Raw genomic sequence first — 16059 nt, 5'->3', positions numbered from 1 at the left:
CAATAAATACAATATCACCATGTTTTAATTATATGGAATTCAGCCTCGCGCGCGCGCTCTCTCTCTCTCTCTCTCTCTCTCTCTCGTCTCAGCAGTGTTGGCCGGGCAAAGATGGGACATGGGGCAAATCGATGGTCACGGGACTGAGTTATGATTAGTGACGCCTTACCCAACGCAGCATCTGTAACAAGATGATCCCCCTCCGCTTATTTCGTTATTTCCCTCGGGTCCGGCAGGGCAGGAGCGGTTGCCGTGGACGGAGTAGCCAGAGCTGAAGAAAGCAGCCTTGCAGCCTCAGGCACCCATCTCTGCCTGCATGTCGCTGCAATACTCCGTTACCACTTTACATGTATCTATCTGTCTGTCGCTGCAGGAGGGTCGCCTAGATGGAAAATATACGGGCATCATATTTCTTCTTAGGTAGATAATACTCAATATCCAGCGCAGTACCCGACAGTAAGATACCGTATCTTGCGCGGCAACGATTATCCCAATTCAACGATTCATTATATTGTACATGCACAGGATATATATTGTACCTATTTATTTGCCTCGCCCATCCGCAGCTGCGCCCACGGCCTCACGTACCGTAGCGTCGCCTGAGGCCCCACGCTAACCGTCTAATTTCTGGGCCGACCGCTTGACCTGACTGGGCCTGGCTTGGCTCGCGCGCTCCCTCCCTCCTCCTCCCGCTTCCTCTTCTTGAACGCTGGCGATATCTCTTCCCCAAACATCAACAGCTTCCGCCCCTCCTCCTCCTCCTCCTCCTCCTCCGCCCTCCCTCCTCTCTTCTTGCGCGCCCTTTTGACGAAAGACGTTCTCTCTTCTGGAGTGCTCTCTCGTCGTCCGCTCCTTACGCTTTCCTTCCTTCTCCCATCTCGTCCATCCCACCCGCCTGTCCATCGCTCGTCCGCCCGCGCCCTTTCAGCCTCGAATCCTTGGATCTTCTCAAAGGTCAAGGTAGGACCTCAACCCACCATCCACCGCCGAATCAACCTGCCTTGGACAATACCCCAGCCATAGATTCACTTTGTGCAACGCTGATGCCAATTGGCGTCCCTTACAGATCTTTTCACTTCTCGTTGCCTACCATTCATCTGCCTCATCTGCCCCGGTCCCCGATCTTTAGACCCTCGATTTTGTTTCCTCGGCGCAACCTTTACACCACGTCGAGATTCTATGATTTCTATTTAATTGACACACCCATCGCTCGCCGCCTGTGTAGGCTTTCCCAACATGGCTTCGACGGTGGAAGCAGCACAACACGGAGGAGCCCATAGCCACCACGGACCTCTTCCACTGCCTGCCTTCACCTTTCCTGCCCCGTCACCTACTCCTACGCCCTCATATTCTCGAAGGTCTCCACGCCGTCCTGTTTCTGCCTTCGAGCTAGGCCCTGGAGCCACCGCCCTGCCTTCGTTCTCCTTCGGGGGAGCAACCAACTCTGGTCTCGCAAGCCCACCGCTCAGTCCTGGTACAAGATCAATTCCCACTCGACCTGCAGGCCACAAGAGGGGAGCCAGCGAGCTAATCGGTAGGGATGGAGGTGCTGACTTGCTTTCGTCAAGTCCAACCAGAGGAGCCTCATCGCTTGGTCCCGTTCCAGGAAGAAAAGGGCACCAGCATCGACGTTCAGCGGCAATTTCAGTCAGCGACGTTTCCCTGATCCTGAAACCTGACAGTGTCCCGCGAGCAGGGTCGGCTCCTGTCTCGCCTGCGGGGGGTGGTGGCCAGGGTGGTGGCCAAGATCACCGGCAGCTACGTTTTGCGGAAGAAATCGAAGTCATTCCTCGACCGCTCTCCATGGTATCAAGCGAATCGTCTGGAACAACTGTGAGGGCTGGGCATTCGGCCACTGGTAGTTTTTCCTCCCTCTCTGCCCCGAGCCCGCCTAGAGAAAAACAACAGAGTCCTCCTCCGAGTAACAACACAACGGATACTCGACCCAAGACGGCGGCAGCGCGGTTGGATTTCAAGCCAGAGGAATTCTCGACAACAGACTGCCTGAGTCCGCGTAGGCATAGTTCCAATCCATTGCTTACCGACCTCCCGTCTCCCGCAACATCTGCAACCCCTTCTACCCCAAGATCTGCGTCTAAGAAATGGAACTTCTTTGGCCACGAGGATTCCACTCCCCAGACTCGTCCAACCAGTTCTGGATCGTCAAAGGAACCACGATCAATGACTGCCGAACCTTCATCTCCCCTACAAACGAGTCCCAAACCCCCCATCGAGTCTACTGAACAACCTCTCACACGACAGCCCTCGGCATCAAGGAAGACCGGCAAGAAGAAGCAGAAGAAGGTCAAATCGTGGGCCGGGTCCATTCTATCTCGTAAATCTCGACAGCGCTCTCAGAAGCAAAGTCGGAGATCGCCCACCCCGCCTCACCGATCATACGGATCAATGAGCGAGAAGTCAATGCCCGATTTGACCCAGCCGGACGAGAGTGCTCCTGATGCGGAAGCCCCCGTAAAGCCTGAGATGAGTACTGATTTCTCATCATGGGTCCCTCGGCGAGTTCAGATACAAGAGGATGAAAGCTCCATGACCCCAATCATTGACCTGGATGCTGCACTGGGCCCTTTTAATACACCTTCTGGAAGAGACTCGGAATGGGATGCTTTTCATAGAGGATCTGGTCCCATAGCAAGAGCGAAGCGAATGCATAGCGCCGCTGGAATGGGAAATTTTGGTGGCCCCGGGATGCACTATCATCGACGAGCTGCTTCTTCTCCTGAATTCGAGAATCCGCGATTCGGAATTCGCCATTTAAATTCTAGCTCTACCATGGCTGACGTATTTGAGGAAGACGAGGAAGATGATGAATGGGAAGATAGCAAGCCTGCCTCGGATAAGGAAAACAGCGGCAAGGTTGGGGATGATGAAGAGGGCTCTTCGGGAATCGACATCAAGGTTGTAGATGCCGAGGACATGCACGCCAACAAAGAAATGGACTGGACGCTTGATGAATCTTCGATGAGAGGGGTTAAGCGCAAGGGTAGTGGTTTGAGCGAGGGCGAGAGACGACAGGCGACTTCTAGTATGAAGTCTACGAATTCAAGCGCCTCGGTGAAGGATGAAGTTATTCCGGAGGAACCGCCGAGTATCGTCAAAGTCGCGGATGATGTGAATCCTCCGAGACCTGACTCTGGAGCACAGTCTTCGGATTCCACTGCAACACCTCCTCTTCAGCCTAAACCTACGAAGGACCTTGCCCCTGTCGATGTGCAGCCCTTTTCGCTGCAACCGCCCTATGCTACTCCAACAAGCCCAAACTCTATGACTCAATCCCCCTTACCATCGCCTCGCTCTCCATTTTCATACGACACGCAGCGTATCTCTACTGCTCCGTCCTCGATTACTGACGAGGGTGGGTTCCAGTCCTTATTGCTTGGTGAACCCGGTCCAGAATTGAGAATATCAGTCGATGGCGTCCCTTCTCTTACGAGCAGCAACTCCACGATGACTAGCTTTACCATTCCCACGGCGCGCACCCATCAGTTCCGTGAGGGCCAGCGTTCCGCCTCTTTGTCCTCTGCTGCTGTCACGCGCAAACGATCGAGCATAGCCAGTCTATCTCGTCTGATCAGCAGTTCCCATGGCGAAAAGAGTAAGCTTTCTATCGAATCCCGTCCTCCCAGCATCGTCGAAACGGACAAAAAGGAGAAGATCAGCAAGGGCAAACGTATTAGCCGCATGATGCAGTTCTGGAAGCCAAGAGATGCCGCGCAATGAGAAAAACAACCATGGTCTCACCAACATTTCACCGTCTACCCACTTTTGTTTTTAGCGCTTCCAAATCTCGGCTTCGATCATCACCAATAACGTCGGACTCAATGTTGATGTTTGGACGAGGAAGAAATGGGTTCCATGTGCATATTGTCCTTTTCACGAGCTCCTTCGAGTTAGCATCAGATTTGGCGCTCTCATTTTGAATGTTCTGTTGCCGCGAATTTAGCTAATTTGCAAGCATTCGAATTCTGCTTAGAGCGACACCTCTAGGGAAGACGTTCCTCATGGTCTGTCGGCATGTTTCCATTATGCATACGTCCTTGAACGCTGTTCATTTGGAAAGATGGTCGAGTGTAGGTGGACGTTGGGTTGGGTTGTTTCGAGATGACCTCGCATTTTAATGACAAGATGGATCGTCTTGCGAGAAGATGGTCGTAGCTTTTGCTTTGCTGCTTTTCGTCTGGCCTCAGGAGTAGAGGGGACATGAGCAGATCTTTACTTCGGATTTTATGGCTCTAGGGGTTATTTGCAAGGCGCTATTATCTCGATCCTGCAGTCTTAAGGGACGAGTACTGGAGTGATTGGATGGGTGGATATTGGGAGCAAGTGCAGGATACTGTACCTAGGACGTTAAACGCTCGTACCTTTGGTACTGATGCGAACATATAATGACATTGCAAATTTACAAAAGCCGTGCAGCTCTTCTGTGAATATATAAAATGCTCGATGTAGGACCCTGAATACCCCGAACCCCTTGGAATACAATGAAGACCCACGATTACCTCATGCTGTGTATGGAGTAGTGGCGGCAACTCCCGTCTGATTTTCAGCCTCGGCAAGTTCTCTCCACGATTGAACATCTCCAGCATACAACGCGACACAGCACACTCCCCAGACCACACAGCTCATTCTCCAGGACACGACCTTTAACCACGCCGACGTTCAAAAGCAAGCCTCCTTCGCCCTCCCAACAAAAACACACATATACATATCCGCCACCTTCTTCCCTCCCTCCAAACATGTCCACGACAAGCAAGCGCTCCTCCCCTCCCAGCAGCAGCAGCAGCAGCAGCTCGCGCACGCCCAGCAAACGCATCCTCACCGAGCTCTCAGCCTACGCTTCATCGCCCTCCCCACTAATCCCGGCTCTCGCGCCCCTCTCTTCCTCCAACATATTCACCCTCCGCGCGATCCTCAGCGGGTCCTCCTTGCCCCCCAGTAGCGGTTATCATTCCGGTCGGTGGCTCGTGAGCATTATCCTCCCGCCAAACTACCCTGTGGGCGCGCCGAAAATCACTTTCTTGACGAAAGTATGTCATGCGAATATAGTGTGGAAGACGGGGGAGGTGTGTCTGGATGTGCTGGGCGAGAGATGGACACCGATTCTCGGGATCGTGGGCGCGCTGGAGGCGGTGGTTAGGTTGTTGGGGGAGCCGGGCACGGATAGTCCGTTGAATGTGGATGTGGCGGCGTTGGTTAGGGGGGGGGATTGGCTTGGGGCGAGAGCGCTGGTGGGGTTTTATTGTAATGAGGAGAGGTATGAGGGAGGGTTGGAGGAGCTGGAGGGGGAGGAGGAGAGGTAGTTGGGGATGGGGGAGGAGTAGGGTTGTGTGATTGATGATGTGATGGATGGATGGGAGTTTTTTTTATATGAGATTGGGATTTCACTCCATGGTTGGCTGGCTTGGGATAGGTGGATTGGTGGTGCAGAGCCATTCATCCTCCCTGGAAGAAGGGCTGTGTATTAGATAGAAGAAGGGACCCCTTTGGGCTGGGATGGCGGCGACCTTGTCAAAGATTCTACATTGGAGAAGAGTATCAGGCATATCACACGGAATATGGAAACATCTTAGAGCATCAAGGACCATGTCTCACTCGGATGGGCAATGGGGATGCTATATATGAAATAGAGAATCTTCACACACAAAACTCCTCTATGGTGTACACAAGCCCGCCGAATCTTCGGGGCAATAGGTCATGCTATGCCGTCAACGCCTTACGCACAAGTAAACTACAAGGCCATCCCTACGGCTTTTTGATGCGAGCCAATATTCACCCCTCCCCATATTTAGCATTATTAGACCTGAAGGTGTGAGTGGTTTGTCCCGGACATCTCACTTTATTCGTTATAATGGTAAACCTACGCTGCCGTCAGTCTCGTGATGTTGGACGCCAGGACCAGGACCACATACCTTGTAGTTCGGCAAACCCGTAGCACTCCATCCTAATCTCTTTGCCATCTTTGCAAACCCCTCAGTCTCAATCAAGTGGTAGAAGGGAAATGGCGGGAACATGGCACCGTCACGATGCACCTCTGCCTTTACCAATAACGCCGTTCCCCCAACACCATCAAGTGGAACCTCCATGTGGGGATCTCCATGGTCATCAGCCATGTATGCCATCAAGGCCCGGTAGGTAGCCATGTCTGCGTAGCCCTCCAACAGAATATCATCCGGTCCCATTTGGCTCCCAAGCCGCTGAGCGGTATCGCTATCTTGCCAGCTATTGAAGTCGTAGGGTCTTTCCATCACCTGCTTCGTCTTCTGATCCTCATATCTCTGAAAACAATTGGGAACAATGATCGCCTTATCGTGTGCAGCAAGATCTTGGATCAGGGTTGGTGGTGTCTCAACAATGTCAGAGTCAAGCCAGAGGACCCACGACGTGGAGGGGCCAAGGGTGGTAAAAAGAAGGGAATTCCTGGCCCTTGACATTGCTGCCCTGCGTGCCTTCTGGTTCTCCATCTTGTGGCGCTCTGCTTCGCTTTGGGAAGCCAGAGGGGGATCAAAGTCCTGTCGCTCGATGATGATGCTAGCAAATCGCTTCTTCTCTGGTCCAGTCTTCTGCGTCTTTGTGATCTGCTCCTGTAGAGCTGCCGTCGCCGCATTTCCTTCTCGATTCTTCGGGATGATAAATGCAAGTGTGATGAGCTCGTGAGGGTAGGTGAGTTTCAGCAGATTGTCCCAGTATTCCTTGTAGAATCTCGCGAGAGGCGTCAAGATGAGGATGGTTTCTCTGTTCCCCACAGGATCGCTCGTGCTCGAAAGATTGTTCATATGGTAATGTACGACTGGAGGCGGAACGCGGTTTCCATTAGATTTCTCATTAGGCTTTCGAAAGGGAGATGTTGGTGGAGAGAGTGGGTTGGACGCCGCGCTGGCCTTTCGAAATTGGGCCGCTGCCGTCTCCGAACTGGATGGTGAAAACAAGAAGACAAATATGACCACGCACAACACCACGCCCACTATGACCGTGAGCGGGTTTGTGCGCCTGAACGAGCGGACCGGCCCCATAGCGAGCGTTGTATTGTTGGGTGTCCTGGATTCGATGGTTTTTCGGGGGGCGTCGTCTCTATCGCATCTGGCAGCCTCTGGCACGAAGATCGATCGACCCACCGTCCTACTCTCCTCCGTCGAGAATATCAAGAATGTCGCAGACTCTGAGAGTCCTTCGCTTCCCCAGAGCGGGGGGATTTCGAATGAGTTTGCGCCGTTGAGAGAGTTGGAGATGGGAGGACTCGCCGCAAGGGAAGACGTGCGAAGGCCAGCTGGTCGGTGCAGTCTCGTTCCGGTTAGGTCCAAAGCGATTGAAAGGTACGAACGAGTACGAGTGAGAGTTGGCAGCACCGAGAAAAACAATGAACTCATGCGAAATGATCCCCCCTATCACAACAAGAGTAGAATCCCAGGGGAAGGTTCGACGCACCGCTAAAGCCCGTGTAGGTACAATTTTACTTTTTACTGTAGATATAATATTGATCGGCTAGTAATCTGACTCGTACAAAGGCCCCTATCTCAGAAGTCCATGCGGCTCATCGTGTCTCGAAAATGTATGGTATTTGAGTTGGAGAATGCGTGCTCTAGGTACCTATGTTCTTCTCTCTTACATTATTGGCTATATGGACAGTCGAATGGCCCATTGTCTCGCTATATACCTACAAATACGTTGGAATCCCATAGTTGCAAGAATCTCAATCTCGCGCGGCTCTGCGACGGAGACTCGCTGGCTTCTCATTGTCCATTTCTTCAATCATCCATTACAAAAAGACTGCCACTCGTCGTCCACATATAATTGACCGCATGTCCGCTGTGGTAAAAGGGGCACTTTGTATGTATCTCTATTCGTATCCAGTACTAGCAGTACTGTACTGCAAGGTATTGAGATCTCCAAGATCTGTCACGCAAAGTCACAGATACAAAGGATAACGTCCACATCAAAACGGATTCTCTTGTACCACTGTGTAAGTGCAAGTCTGCAAAAGATTCGGAGGCGGAAGGATCAGTTGATAAGGTACTGTTATTTCTTTGATAACGGGAAGAAGAATAGAACAACAAGAATTATGATACTCCATAATACTACAATACTTGATGATTCTCAGATAATACCCGTAATGTCCAGGGCAATGATATGTGGCTATCTCCTGAGTACAAAGGCATTCTGTCGGGAACCCCGGGCGGTCCCGAGGGGAGGATTGCCCGCTCGTCGGGCCGGGCTGCGACGCGGGGTGCGGCTGTTCGAGTGCCTACCCGTGCCCCACGTCGGGACTCGAGTATCAATCCAGACCTGCTTCCCACTCCATCGGTACTCTGATTCATAAGGATAAGAGAAGAAGCAACAACAGATATCAGAGATTCCATCATGAAGGTATAGTTCTAGCACGGAAGTTAAGTCTATAAAACATAAAGCCGGCGCCCCTATCCTCAGTGTGGCACATGGTGGCCATGAAAACCGAACCCCACAGGGTTATCGCACTCTGCACGCCCAGTTTCCTCCATTGTCTTTGCATCCAAACAGAGCAGATAGCTCGTTCCCTTGTCCCCATCTAAAATAACGCTGAGGAGGAATCCCGCATCCTCCCCTTCCCTCGTGTTATCCGGCACAAAGATTGGCTCGCCGGGGGTGTGTCTTAGCTGCCTCCAATACGTCACTTCTAAAGTCTCTGTATCTAGCTTGGCTATTCCGTCGAAGAAAGATGAATAGCCTTGGTCAACCACAGAGTAGACGAAGCGCGACCTTCTTGTGGAATAGGAAGGGTTGATTGTAGGCAACTCGCCAACCGATGGGCTGGGAACTTGGAGAACGATCTCTGCATTCTGTGCTTGTGTAGGCTGTTGCTCTTTGGCCGGACCGAGTGGGACATTTGCCAGACGGTATCTTACGAGGCTCTGGCTAGTTTTGCTCCGTTCTGCTTCCTCTGCGTATTTCGAGACACCAGGCCCGGTTGAAACAAGATTCTCGTAGTAAAATCGGTGAAGGATATCAAGCGTTGGATACTGAACGAGGTCGCAGTAGATATCCACTGAATTGCTCGTCTCCGAACGCTGTTCTTGCCATGCGTTCACAGTGTGGAAGCTGAACATAGCCGGACTCTCAAAAGTCGCGACTAGACCTTTGCCATGTCTCCGATCGACGACGAGCCACTTCACTTTTGATTCCGGGTCAAATTGACCTATTGAGTCAAGGATATTTCTATCCCATAAAATTTTGATGCCATAGCTCACAAAGTGCGACGACCACACAGCAAGGATCACGAAATCTTCGGTCAAGAAGAAAGAGTGAATATAGGCAGGTGGAACTTCCTTCTCTGAAATGGTGGCCAGAATCTCAGTCTTCCCGGTTGTGAAGGATGACTTGAAGATGCGGTATGTGCTAACCGACCCAAAGTCCAGGTTATAGTTGTACAGATCCCCAGTCTCGTGGTCATACTGAGCATGTGCACAGGACAGGGGACCTTTCAAATCTGGATGGAGCTGTTGCTGTTGCGCAACCCCAATAGGTTCTAGCGTAGCCAAGTCTATTTCCTTGAAGTAGTTGGCATCGGTTCTTACAACTAGAGTGCGAGGTCCGTCGGGGTCGAGGCTCTGCGGTGTAGCCCGTGGTTGTGGTCGTAGGCCCGCAGGGTTCGTCGACACTGTGACTCCAATATTTGCCAGATATGGATCCGTATTTCGACGGGGCTCAAAAGTACACTTTATCTTCTGAAATAGACTCGTACATGGATCTCTCTTCTGGGCAAAAGAGACACAATTAAGCCTTCCTGTTTTCCGAACGTGCTCTAGAAGCGGATCGATTTGCCGCCGTGAGTTGTAAAGAACGGTACAGGAACCCTTTAGATCTGGAATAAGTTGGAACCGATGAATCTGCGTAAAGCCATCTGTTGACGCAGAGTCAGTATCATCAATTTGATATGCGCCATCTCCGCATACCGAACCAGTGGCTTGCCTTGTATGTCCCATTTACTGTATCTTCAACCTTGTAATGGCCTGGGCCGGTCCTGTACAAAGTTCCCGCAACACTTGGTGGGAGCCAACCTTTGACAGCCAGCTCGGTGGGTTCTCGCTGCTCAACGCTAGCATTGAACTTTCGCAATAATCAGCGATTGACAAAGAAAGCAGGCCATGCACTGTAGAGTTAACTTGACGTACCCCTGCATCATTCGGCCATTGCTTAAATGGCTCTCTTAAAGCTTCGGCCTTGTCATCCACGATATGTGCCCTTTCGGACGTGAAGACGCTATATACTGAGGATAAAAAGCCGCTCATGATGTCGACAACGAAAGCAAGAATTAATTGATATGCTTGCAAGCAGTGTACAGTTTCGCGGAATCAAAACACGTGGCCGCCCATGGGGTAAAAACAAAACAAGAGAAAAGCGATATATAATAATCACTACGGCCGTTGCAGTTAGATATCCTGTTCCCTATCGATCACCTGTTGTGGTGTTTGCCCCTCATCGACAACAGGAATGGATAAATCCCCGCGAGTGCATGATAACTATTGTACGGCCGTAAAGCGTTGATGAGTACGGCACACATTTTATAATGCTCGCTTCCTCCTGGCTTTCTCCACGAGCTTCTGAATTCTAGGCTTAGGAACAATGAAGTTTCATCATGATGGTTTGTCTGGATTCGCTGGACGGCCTATTATGTGTTGGAAGGGTATGATCAAGTTTTCGGGAACGCGGGTTGTATATTATTCTGCCGAAATATCGTGATTTCTTAGGAAGAATAAGCCGATTGAGGAGATTGTCAGGTGCTGTTTAGATAGAGCCAATATGTAGTAGGATTTAAGCTCTTTACTGTCGCTACAGAGACAGTAATTGTAATAAAAACAGTAATTGTGATAGACAGTAAATGTGACAGTAACTTTCCCCATGCTTTGGAGATTCTTGAATGGATGGTGTTCAAGCCCCCCTGGATCCGCGAAAAGCTCGGATTGAATGGCTTCAAGACGATGGGCAGATGAGGATTCCATGATTGCCAGAGTCTCGGTGGTAGGTAGGTAGTTCGTAATATAACAGACAGTGTGCACGCAGCAAAAGTAGTCACGACTGTCAATCTAATAAGGGTATAATGTTGTTGGAAGGCAAGGCGGCAGAAAGGGTCCAATGATGTGTAGAATACAATGTCATACTTGCAGTCCAGATGCTGAAGCTGAAGCGTGTGATTGGCCGACCCCAGCTTTTGGCACTTCCGCCTCAGACGGCCCCGGCTGCACCTTCGCCTACCCGGACGGAGGTCTTCTCCTCGCAGACCACCGGCCCTTCGAAACCTTCACCTCTTCCTGGCCCTGCTCATAACATCGACACCCAACCGCGTCGCAAGCCTGTACGCGTTGGCGTCGCTGATGCCGAAGTCATATGCGTAGCCGCTGGCAGGAGCCCGCCATTCTGTGAGCGCCAACCCTTACAGCTTGGTCCAGATCGGTTCCCTCTTCCATCCACGACTGCTCTACCTTCCGTTCTAGCTGCTGTTTGCGGGCAAAAGCACACTTCGTCGCCTGCCAGTTCTACTATTGCTTCATCGAGTACACATTAGAGATACCATCATGGAGCCCGTCCCGGAGACCAAGAGAATGGAGGAATTCAAGGGCTCTCCAGTTCCCACCCTTCGACTTGAAGAACCCTCACTCCCCGACAATCAAAACGGAGACCGCGAACTCGATTGGAAGTCTCCCGTGGTTCAAAGAGTGACAGAGCCAGAGTCGCATTCGCCATGGTCCCCCACCTTGTCCTCTCCCTCTATTCCATATCGGCCACGGAATACTTCTCCATCCGCCCGGGGACACCTGAGATCAAGGTCTACAGCAAGCCCTCTTGGAGCGCCTATGTCGCGAGCTCAGTCCATGCCTGGAGTGAACGCAGCGGGTCACTTGCTCGCATTCCCACCACAGCGTTCCTCGAGTCCTGCGGGATCTCCTAATCGCGTCCGCACCCCTAGAAAACCCGTCGATGAAGTCTTCCCGGGTCTACCAAACCGAGGACCAAGAGAGATCAGCGAGACGACCTCATCTTCTTCGGACGAGCAGACTCCGAGAGCCCCCGAGCGAAGCACTTCCCCAATTCTAAGCCTTCCACCATCCGCCACTCTACCACGCAGCCGTCGACCATCTTCTCCTCTTCGATACGTGTCTCAGCAGAATATTATAGCGGGCACTACGACTCCCACCACCCCGTCTTCGGCTACATCTTCCCCTCTATACCAATATTCCAGATTTGAATCCTTCCTCGGCACGACCAACTACACTGGGACATTCAGCTACCCTGGAGCTTTTGCATCATCCTCTGTTCCATCCACGCCCACCTCTGCCAGATCCCGAAGTCCTAGTATATCAAGTTTGGAAACCATACCAGATTCACCTGATGCAGAGGAGGCGGCTATAGAAGCGGACAAAATAGCACAATTGAAAGCTGACGCTGATGTCGCAGATGGAGCCAGTGAAGAGTCAAAGATCAAGGGCTCTCTTGAAGGTTTCGGACCCCGTGGCAGAACAATGGGATTTGGCTCGCGGGACAAACGGAAGCGATGGAGTGTATGCGGAGCAGAACACCGGGGCGACCTTAATTTGGATACGATATGGGAGGATTGAGATACAGATTATGGAGAGAAAATATTACATGTGAAAGTCCCACATGGCGTGGGCGAATTAGAAATCCCGGAGTACCCTGGTCGGCATCTCGGTCACAGCATGAAAGGAGCAATGTGCGGGTCTCTTTTCATACGATCGGCGGGCAGATGACTTTGTTTTTGTTTGGCGTCTGGGTTACTGACTATTGGGAGCGTTTTGCTTTTTCTGATATCAAGACTCCTTCCTTTCTCTCGCTACCGAGCACGATACCCAACTGCATTTTTCGGTCTTGTCGTCAAAGCGTAGCATTTTGGTTGGAGTTCTGGGGGGTGGCCTTACAGCGAATATTTGATTCCCAGCTTGTACATAAGAATGAAGCAACCGATATTCTCTCAATAGATTGACAACAGCAAAAGTTTACCCTTTCAAAAGGAGAAGGTAAGCATCAACGCCATTGGATGGTGTCTCTCTGTCATAAGATGGGTAAGTAGGTAGGTAACAGACCGCCGTGCATTTGAGGATAAATAGCCAGATTAACCACACTGATTCACTTGCTCATGCTTGCATTAATATTTGTCCGCATTTTCCTTGTTACCCTCGAGGACATCATTCAATATACGACTCACAACTCTGCTCGACATATCGGCATATATAGGTAGTTGCCCTTCAGCTGAGCCCAACAAAATTTTGATCCTACCCTACCTAGTCTGGAGGGAAAGGTTCTGGATGTGGATGCCTCCCCCCCCACGCCCCCCCACCCCTTCTTTTTTTCTTTTCTTTTTTCAAAAAAGGAAAAAGAAAGGAAAGGAGCCAAGAACATGGCGCTGCTATAAGTGGCATCGTGGAGAAGAGTAGAAAAAGGATGAGTGAGGTAGGTAGTAACCAACCATCATGGGAGAGAGGTACTTAGGTGGGATAAACGTTTTGTTGTAACTTGTATAGATAGGTATATATGTACAAGCGACCCTAGGCAGATAGATATTGATATTGACCGCGAGGCATTTACTCATTTCCAAGTTACAAGCGCCTCCAGTTTCCTTATGAACGGCATTTGAACGCCCATATTCGACGTTCGAAGCCGAATTTTATATACAAATGTGTCTATTATTGATCTCGAGTCTAATCAAAAGGTATCCTCCTTAAGCTCTCCACGCCCATTCTCTTCTTCATCTCCTGCGCGGCAGCAACACTACTCGGTACCTTGATCCCACAACAGTCACCCCAGCTGTTCATCTGATGAACATGCTTCATTCCGTCCTTCATGACGATCATCTCCCCCCCTTCGGGCTCCTCATCCTCACTGCGGACACCGAATTGTTCTTCTGTACTCATACCCTCCACTGCTGGGATCAAAGACCCAAATAGGAAGTGCTGCATCACGGGTAACTTCTTGAGGACTTCGGCAACGAACATCCGTCTCATGCCATCTTCAACTTTGGACCAGGACTTAGCTGCGGAAATGTCGTCAAGCATGGGGCTGTGCCATCGTAGACCTTCAACGTTCTTGACGCTATTGACAAAGTTTACCTGGCCCAAGTACAAGTAGTCTTGACCATACTGTTCGAGTATGAGGTTCTGGTGTATCGACAGGGGTCGTATGTACGGATGGTGCAAGAGCTGTGCCGCGCCGAACAAGAAGGGCAGAAATTGGTAATCGTCGAGACCCCACACACCGTGTGAGCCAGCCGGCTCCAGGTAGTATGTCGATTGTATTAGTCTCATAAGAGTGAGATATCGAGTAAAGACCTTTAATACAAGGGCGCGAAAGTCGGGTGTCGTGAGGATTTGAAGTTGGTAAAGACAGAGTAACCATAACATGAAATTCAGTTCGTGGCCAGAGCCATAGTCTATCCTGGTGCGATTTCCAAATGATTGTAGGAAGTAAGTGGAGACTTCAGTTATTGCTTCGTCGGAGGAAATGCCAAGTGTTTTGTGCCAGCTCGAATGCTCCTTCGCCACTAAGTCGATGAAATCGCGGAACCCTTTATTTCCAAATCGGGAGTCACCCTGACTTTCTGGCGGACTTCGTTTGACAGCATCTTCCACCTTATCAAGAATCTCTAGTATGACCGTGACGGGGCGCCTCAGATCATCGTCGGAAATTGAGGAGACAGGTGTATCTACAACTGAGTCTGTGAGGCCAAACACGAAGGCAAGCACTAGCTTATATGTTGGAGAAGCAAGAAAGAGCTCATGGTCTTGTGGTGAGAGGATACGCCTGCTTGGTTTCTGAAAGCTCAGTGTGGAGGGATCTGGCGGGGGAGGTAGGTTCGGAGTCTCAGGTACTGGAAGCGGGTTCGAAGGAGGGGGCGGCCGACGTCGAGGTTGCAGCTTTGGCAGACGATCTCGCAGATCCGGTATAGCCGCAGCTGATGGTTTTGATTCTCTTTGATCGTTTAGCTGTGCTGTACTTGAAGGCATTTTGTTGTTGTTGATGATGTCAAAGAAAGAGTGGCACAGGGAGCTGGACGTCTTAGATACGACGAAGCGGGGCAGCGGGTAGTCCCGCTTTTAGCTTGGAAACTTTCAAATGTTGAGCAAAGTTCCAGTTTGCGCAGTACTTCCCTTCACTTCGATTTAGTGAGCCGCCTGACAGGACTTCAACATTCAACATGGGCGCATCAGCAGAGCCTACGGCCATACTGTCGCACCTGCACCGTGCGGACGGTTCTGCCACCTTCTCACAAAATGGTTACACGGTGATTGGTGCAGTCAACGGGCCTATCGAAGTGCAACGACGCGATGAGCTTCCAGAAGAAGCTGCTATAGATGCCATTGTCCGACCAGCAGCTGGGGTTGGAGGTATGTATGTCAAGATCTTAAACTCAGAGCCATTCTGACTACTTGTTTTAGGCCCTCGGGAGCGACATCTCGAATCAATCCTGCAATCTACCCTCCGCCAAATTATTCTCATTAACAATTTCCCTCGAACCCTTATTCAAGTCACACTACAGATTAGCCAGACACCAGAGAACGAAACTGTAGGATCCAAAACTGTCCAGGCTGGTTCGGTAGGTTGCTATTTACGGGACTATAAACGGAGGTTGACGTTGAACAATAGAATCTGCCAATACTCCCCGCCCTCCTACAAACAGCGGTACTAGCATTATTGTCTGCCTCGATACCTCTCGCTATGACACTGACATCGGTAATACTGGCTCTCACTTCCGATGGGACCTCAAAAACTATCATTCAAAACCCGACCCTTAAAGAGCTCCAAAGCGCCGATTCAATCCATGTGGTGGCTTTTACTTCACACGGTGATCTATTAGTCGCAGAGAGCGAAGGGAGTTTTACGATCCAGGAGTGGGACGAGGTATATGAAACTGGGAAGCGCTTATGCTGTGACGAGGTTGAGAAAGCCGACGACGATATAATGCAAACCGAAGGGTTGGACGGGAAGGCTGGCGGCATGAAGACTTTTCTCAGGTCTATCTTGAAGGAGAAAGTGGAGGCCGACACCCACTGGAAAGAATAA

At 50.8% G+C, this 16059-nt stretch overlaps 8 protein-coding genes across 8 annotated transcripts; 4 read left to right on the top strand and 4 right to left on the bottom strand.

Moving 5' to 3' along the window:
- Window positions 1-1070: 1070 nt before the first annotated feature.
- On the top strand, window positions 1071-3870 carry M430DRAFT_160340 (hypothetical protein). Its single transcript, XM_024863373.1, has one exon. It carries the CDS (start codon window positions 1237-1239, stop codon window positions 3736-3738), a length of 2502 nt encoding a protein of 833 aa, XP_024725427.1. The 5' UTR covers window positions 1071-1236; the 3' UTR covers window positions 3739-3870.
- On the bottom strand, window positions 3727-4290 carry M430DRAFT_32470 (hypothetical protein). Its single transcript, XM_024866177.1, has one exon. It carries the CDS (start codon window positions 4218-4220, stop codon window positions 4002-4004), a length of 219 nt encoding a protein of 72 aa, XP_024725426.1. The 5' UTR covers window positions 4221-4290; the 3' UTR covers window positions 3727-4001.
- Window positions 4291-4802: 512 nt separating this feature from the next.
- Window positions 4803-5282, top strand: M430DRAFT_79961 (hypothetical protein; the record flags this gene model as incomplete). Its single annotated transcript, XM_024869590.1, has 1 exon — window positions 4803-5282. A coding segment is annotated over one exon (480 nt), but the record flags the coding sequence as incomplete, so codon positions are not given.
- Window positions 5283-5854: 572 nt separating this feature from the next.
- M430DRAFT_131890 (glycosyltransferase family 62 protein) lies at window positions 5855-7118 on the bottom strand (the record flags this gene model as incomplete). The annotated part of the gene is made up of 2 exons (XM_024862217.1): window positions 5928-7118; window positions 5855-5875 (listed from the first exon to the last, which is right to left on the bottom strand). Exons 1-2 carry the CDS (start codon window positions 7026-7028, stop codon window positions 5855-5857), a joined length of 1122 nt encoding a protein of 373 aa, XP_024725424.1. The 5' UTR covers window positions 7029-7118.
- A 1317-nt stretch (window positions 7119-8435) lies between these two features.
- M430DRAFT_94031 (hypothetical protein) lies at window positions 8436-10277 on the bottom strand (the record flags this gene model as incomplete). Its single annotated transcript, XM_024869810.1, has 3 exons — window positions 8436-9889; window positions 9942-10095; window positions 10161-10277. 3 exons carry the CDS (start codon window positions 10275-10277, stop codon window positions 8436-8438), a joined length of 1725 nt encoding a protein of 574 aa, XP_024725423.1.
- A 1061-nt stretch (window positions 10278-11338) lies between these two features.
- Window positions 11339-12992, top strand: M430DRAFT_32467 (hypothetical protein). Its single transcript, XM_024866176.1, has one exon. The coding sequence runs from the start codon at window positions 11562-11564 to the stop codon at window positions 12600-12602; it is 1041 nt and encodes a 346-aa protein (XP_024725422.1). The 5' UTR covers window positions 11339-11561; the 3' UTR covers window positions 12603-12992.
- A 510-nt stretch (window positions 12993-13502) lies between these two features.
- Window positions 13503-15012, bottom strand: M430DRAFT_63095 (hypothetical protein). The gene has a single exon (XM_024869032.1). It carries the CDS (start codon window positions 15000-15002, stop codon window positions 13701-13703), a length of 1302 nt encoding a protein of 433 aa, XP_024725421.1. The 5' UTR covers window positions 15003-15012; the 3' UTR covers window positions 13503-13700.
- Window positions 15013-15193: 181 nt separating this feature from the next.
- M430DRAFT_15142 (hypothetical protein) lies at window positions 15194-16059 on the top strand (the record flags this gene model as incomplete). The annotated part of the gene is made up of 3 exons (XM_024863190.1): window positions 15194-15383; window positions 15435-15592; window positions 15643-16059. The coding sequence occupies 3 exons, from the start codon at window positions 15194-15196 to the stop codon at window positions 16057-16059; spliced, it is 765 nt and encodes a 254-aa protein (XP_024725420.1).

Source organism: Amorphotheca resinae, assembly GCF_003019875.1.
Source record: "Amorphotheca resinae ATCC 22711 unplaced genomic scaffold M430scaffold_1, whole genome shotgun sequence".
Classification (NCBI taxonomy): Eukaryota; Fungi; Ascomycota; class Leotiomycetes; order Helotiales; family Amorphothecaceae; genus Amorphotheca; species Amorphotheca resinae.
The sequence above is the reverse complement of the archived record's forward strand: the minus strand, read 5'-3'. Positions and strand labels throughout refer to the sequence as shown.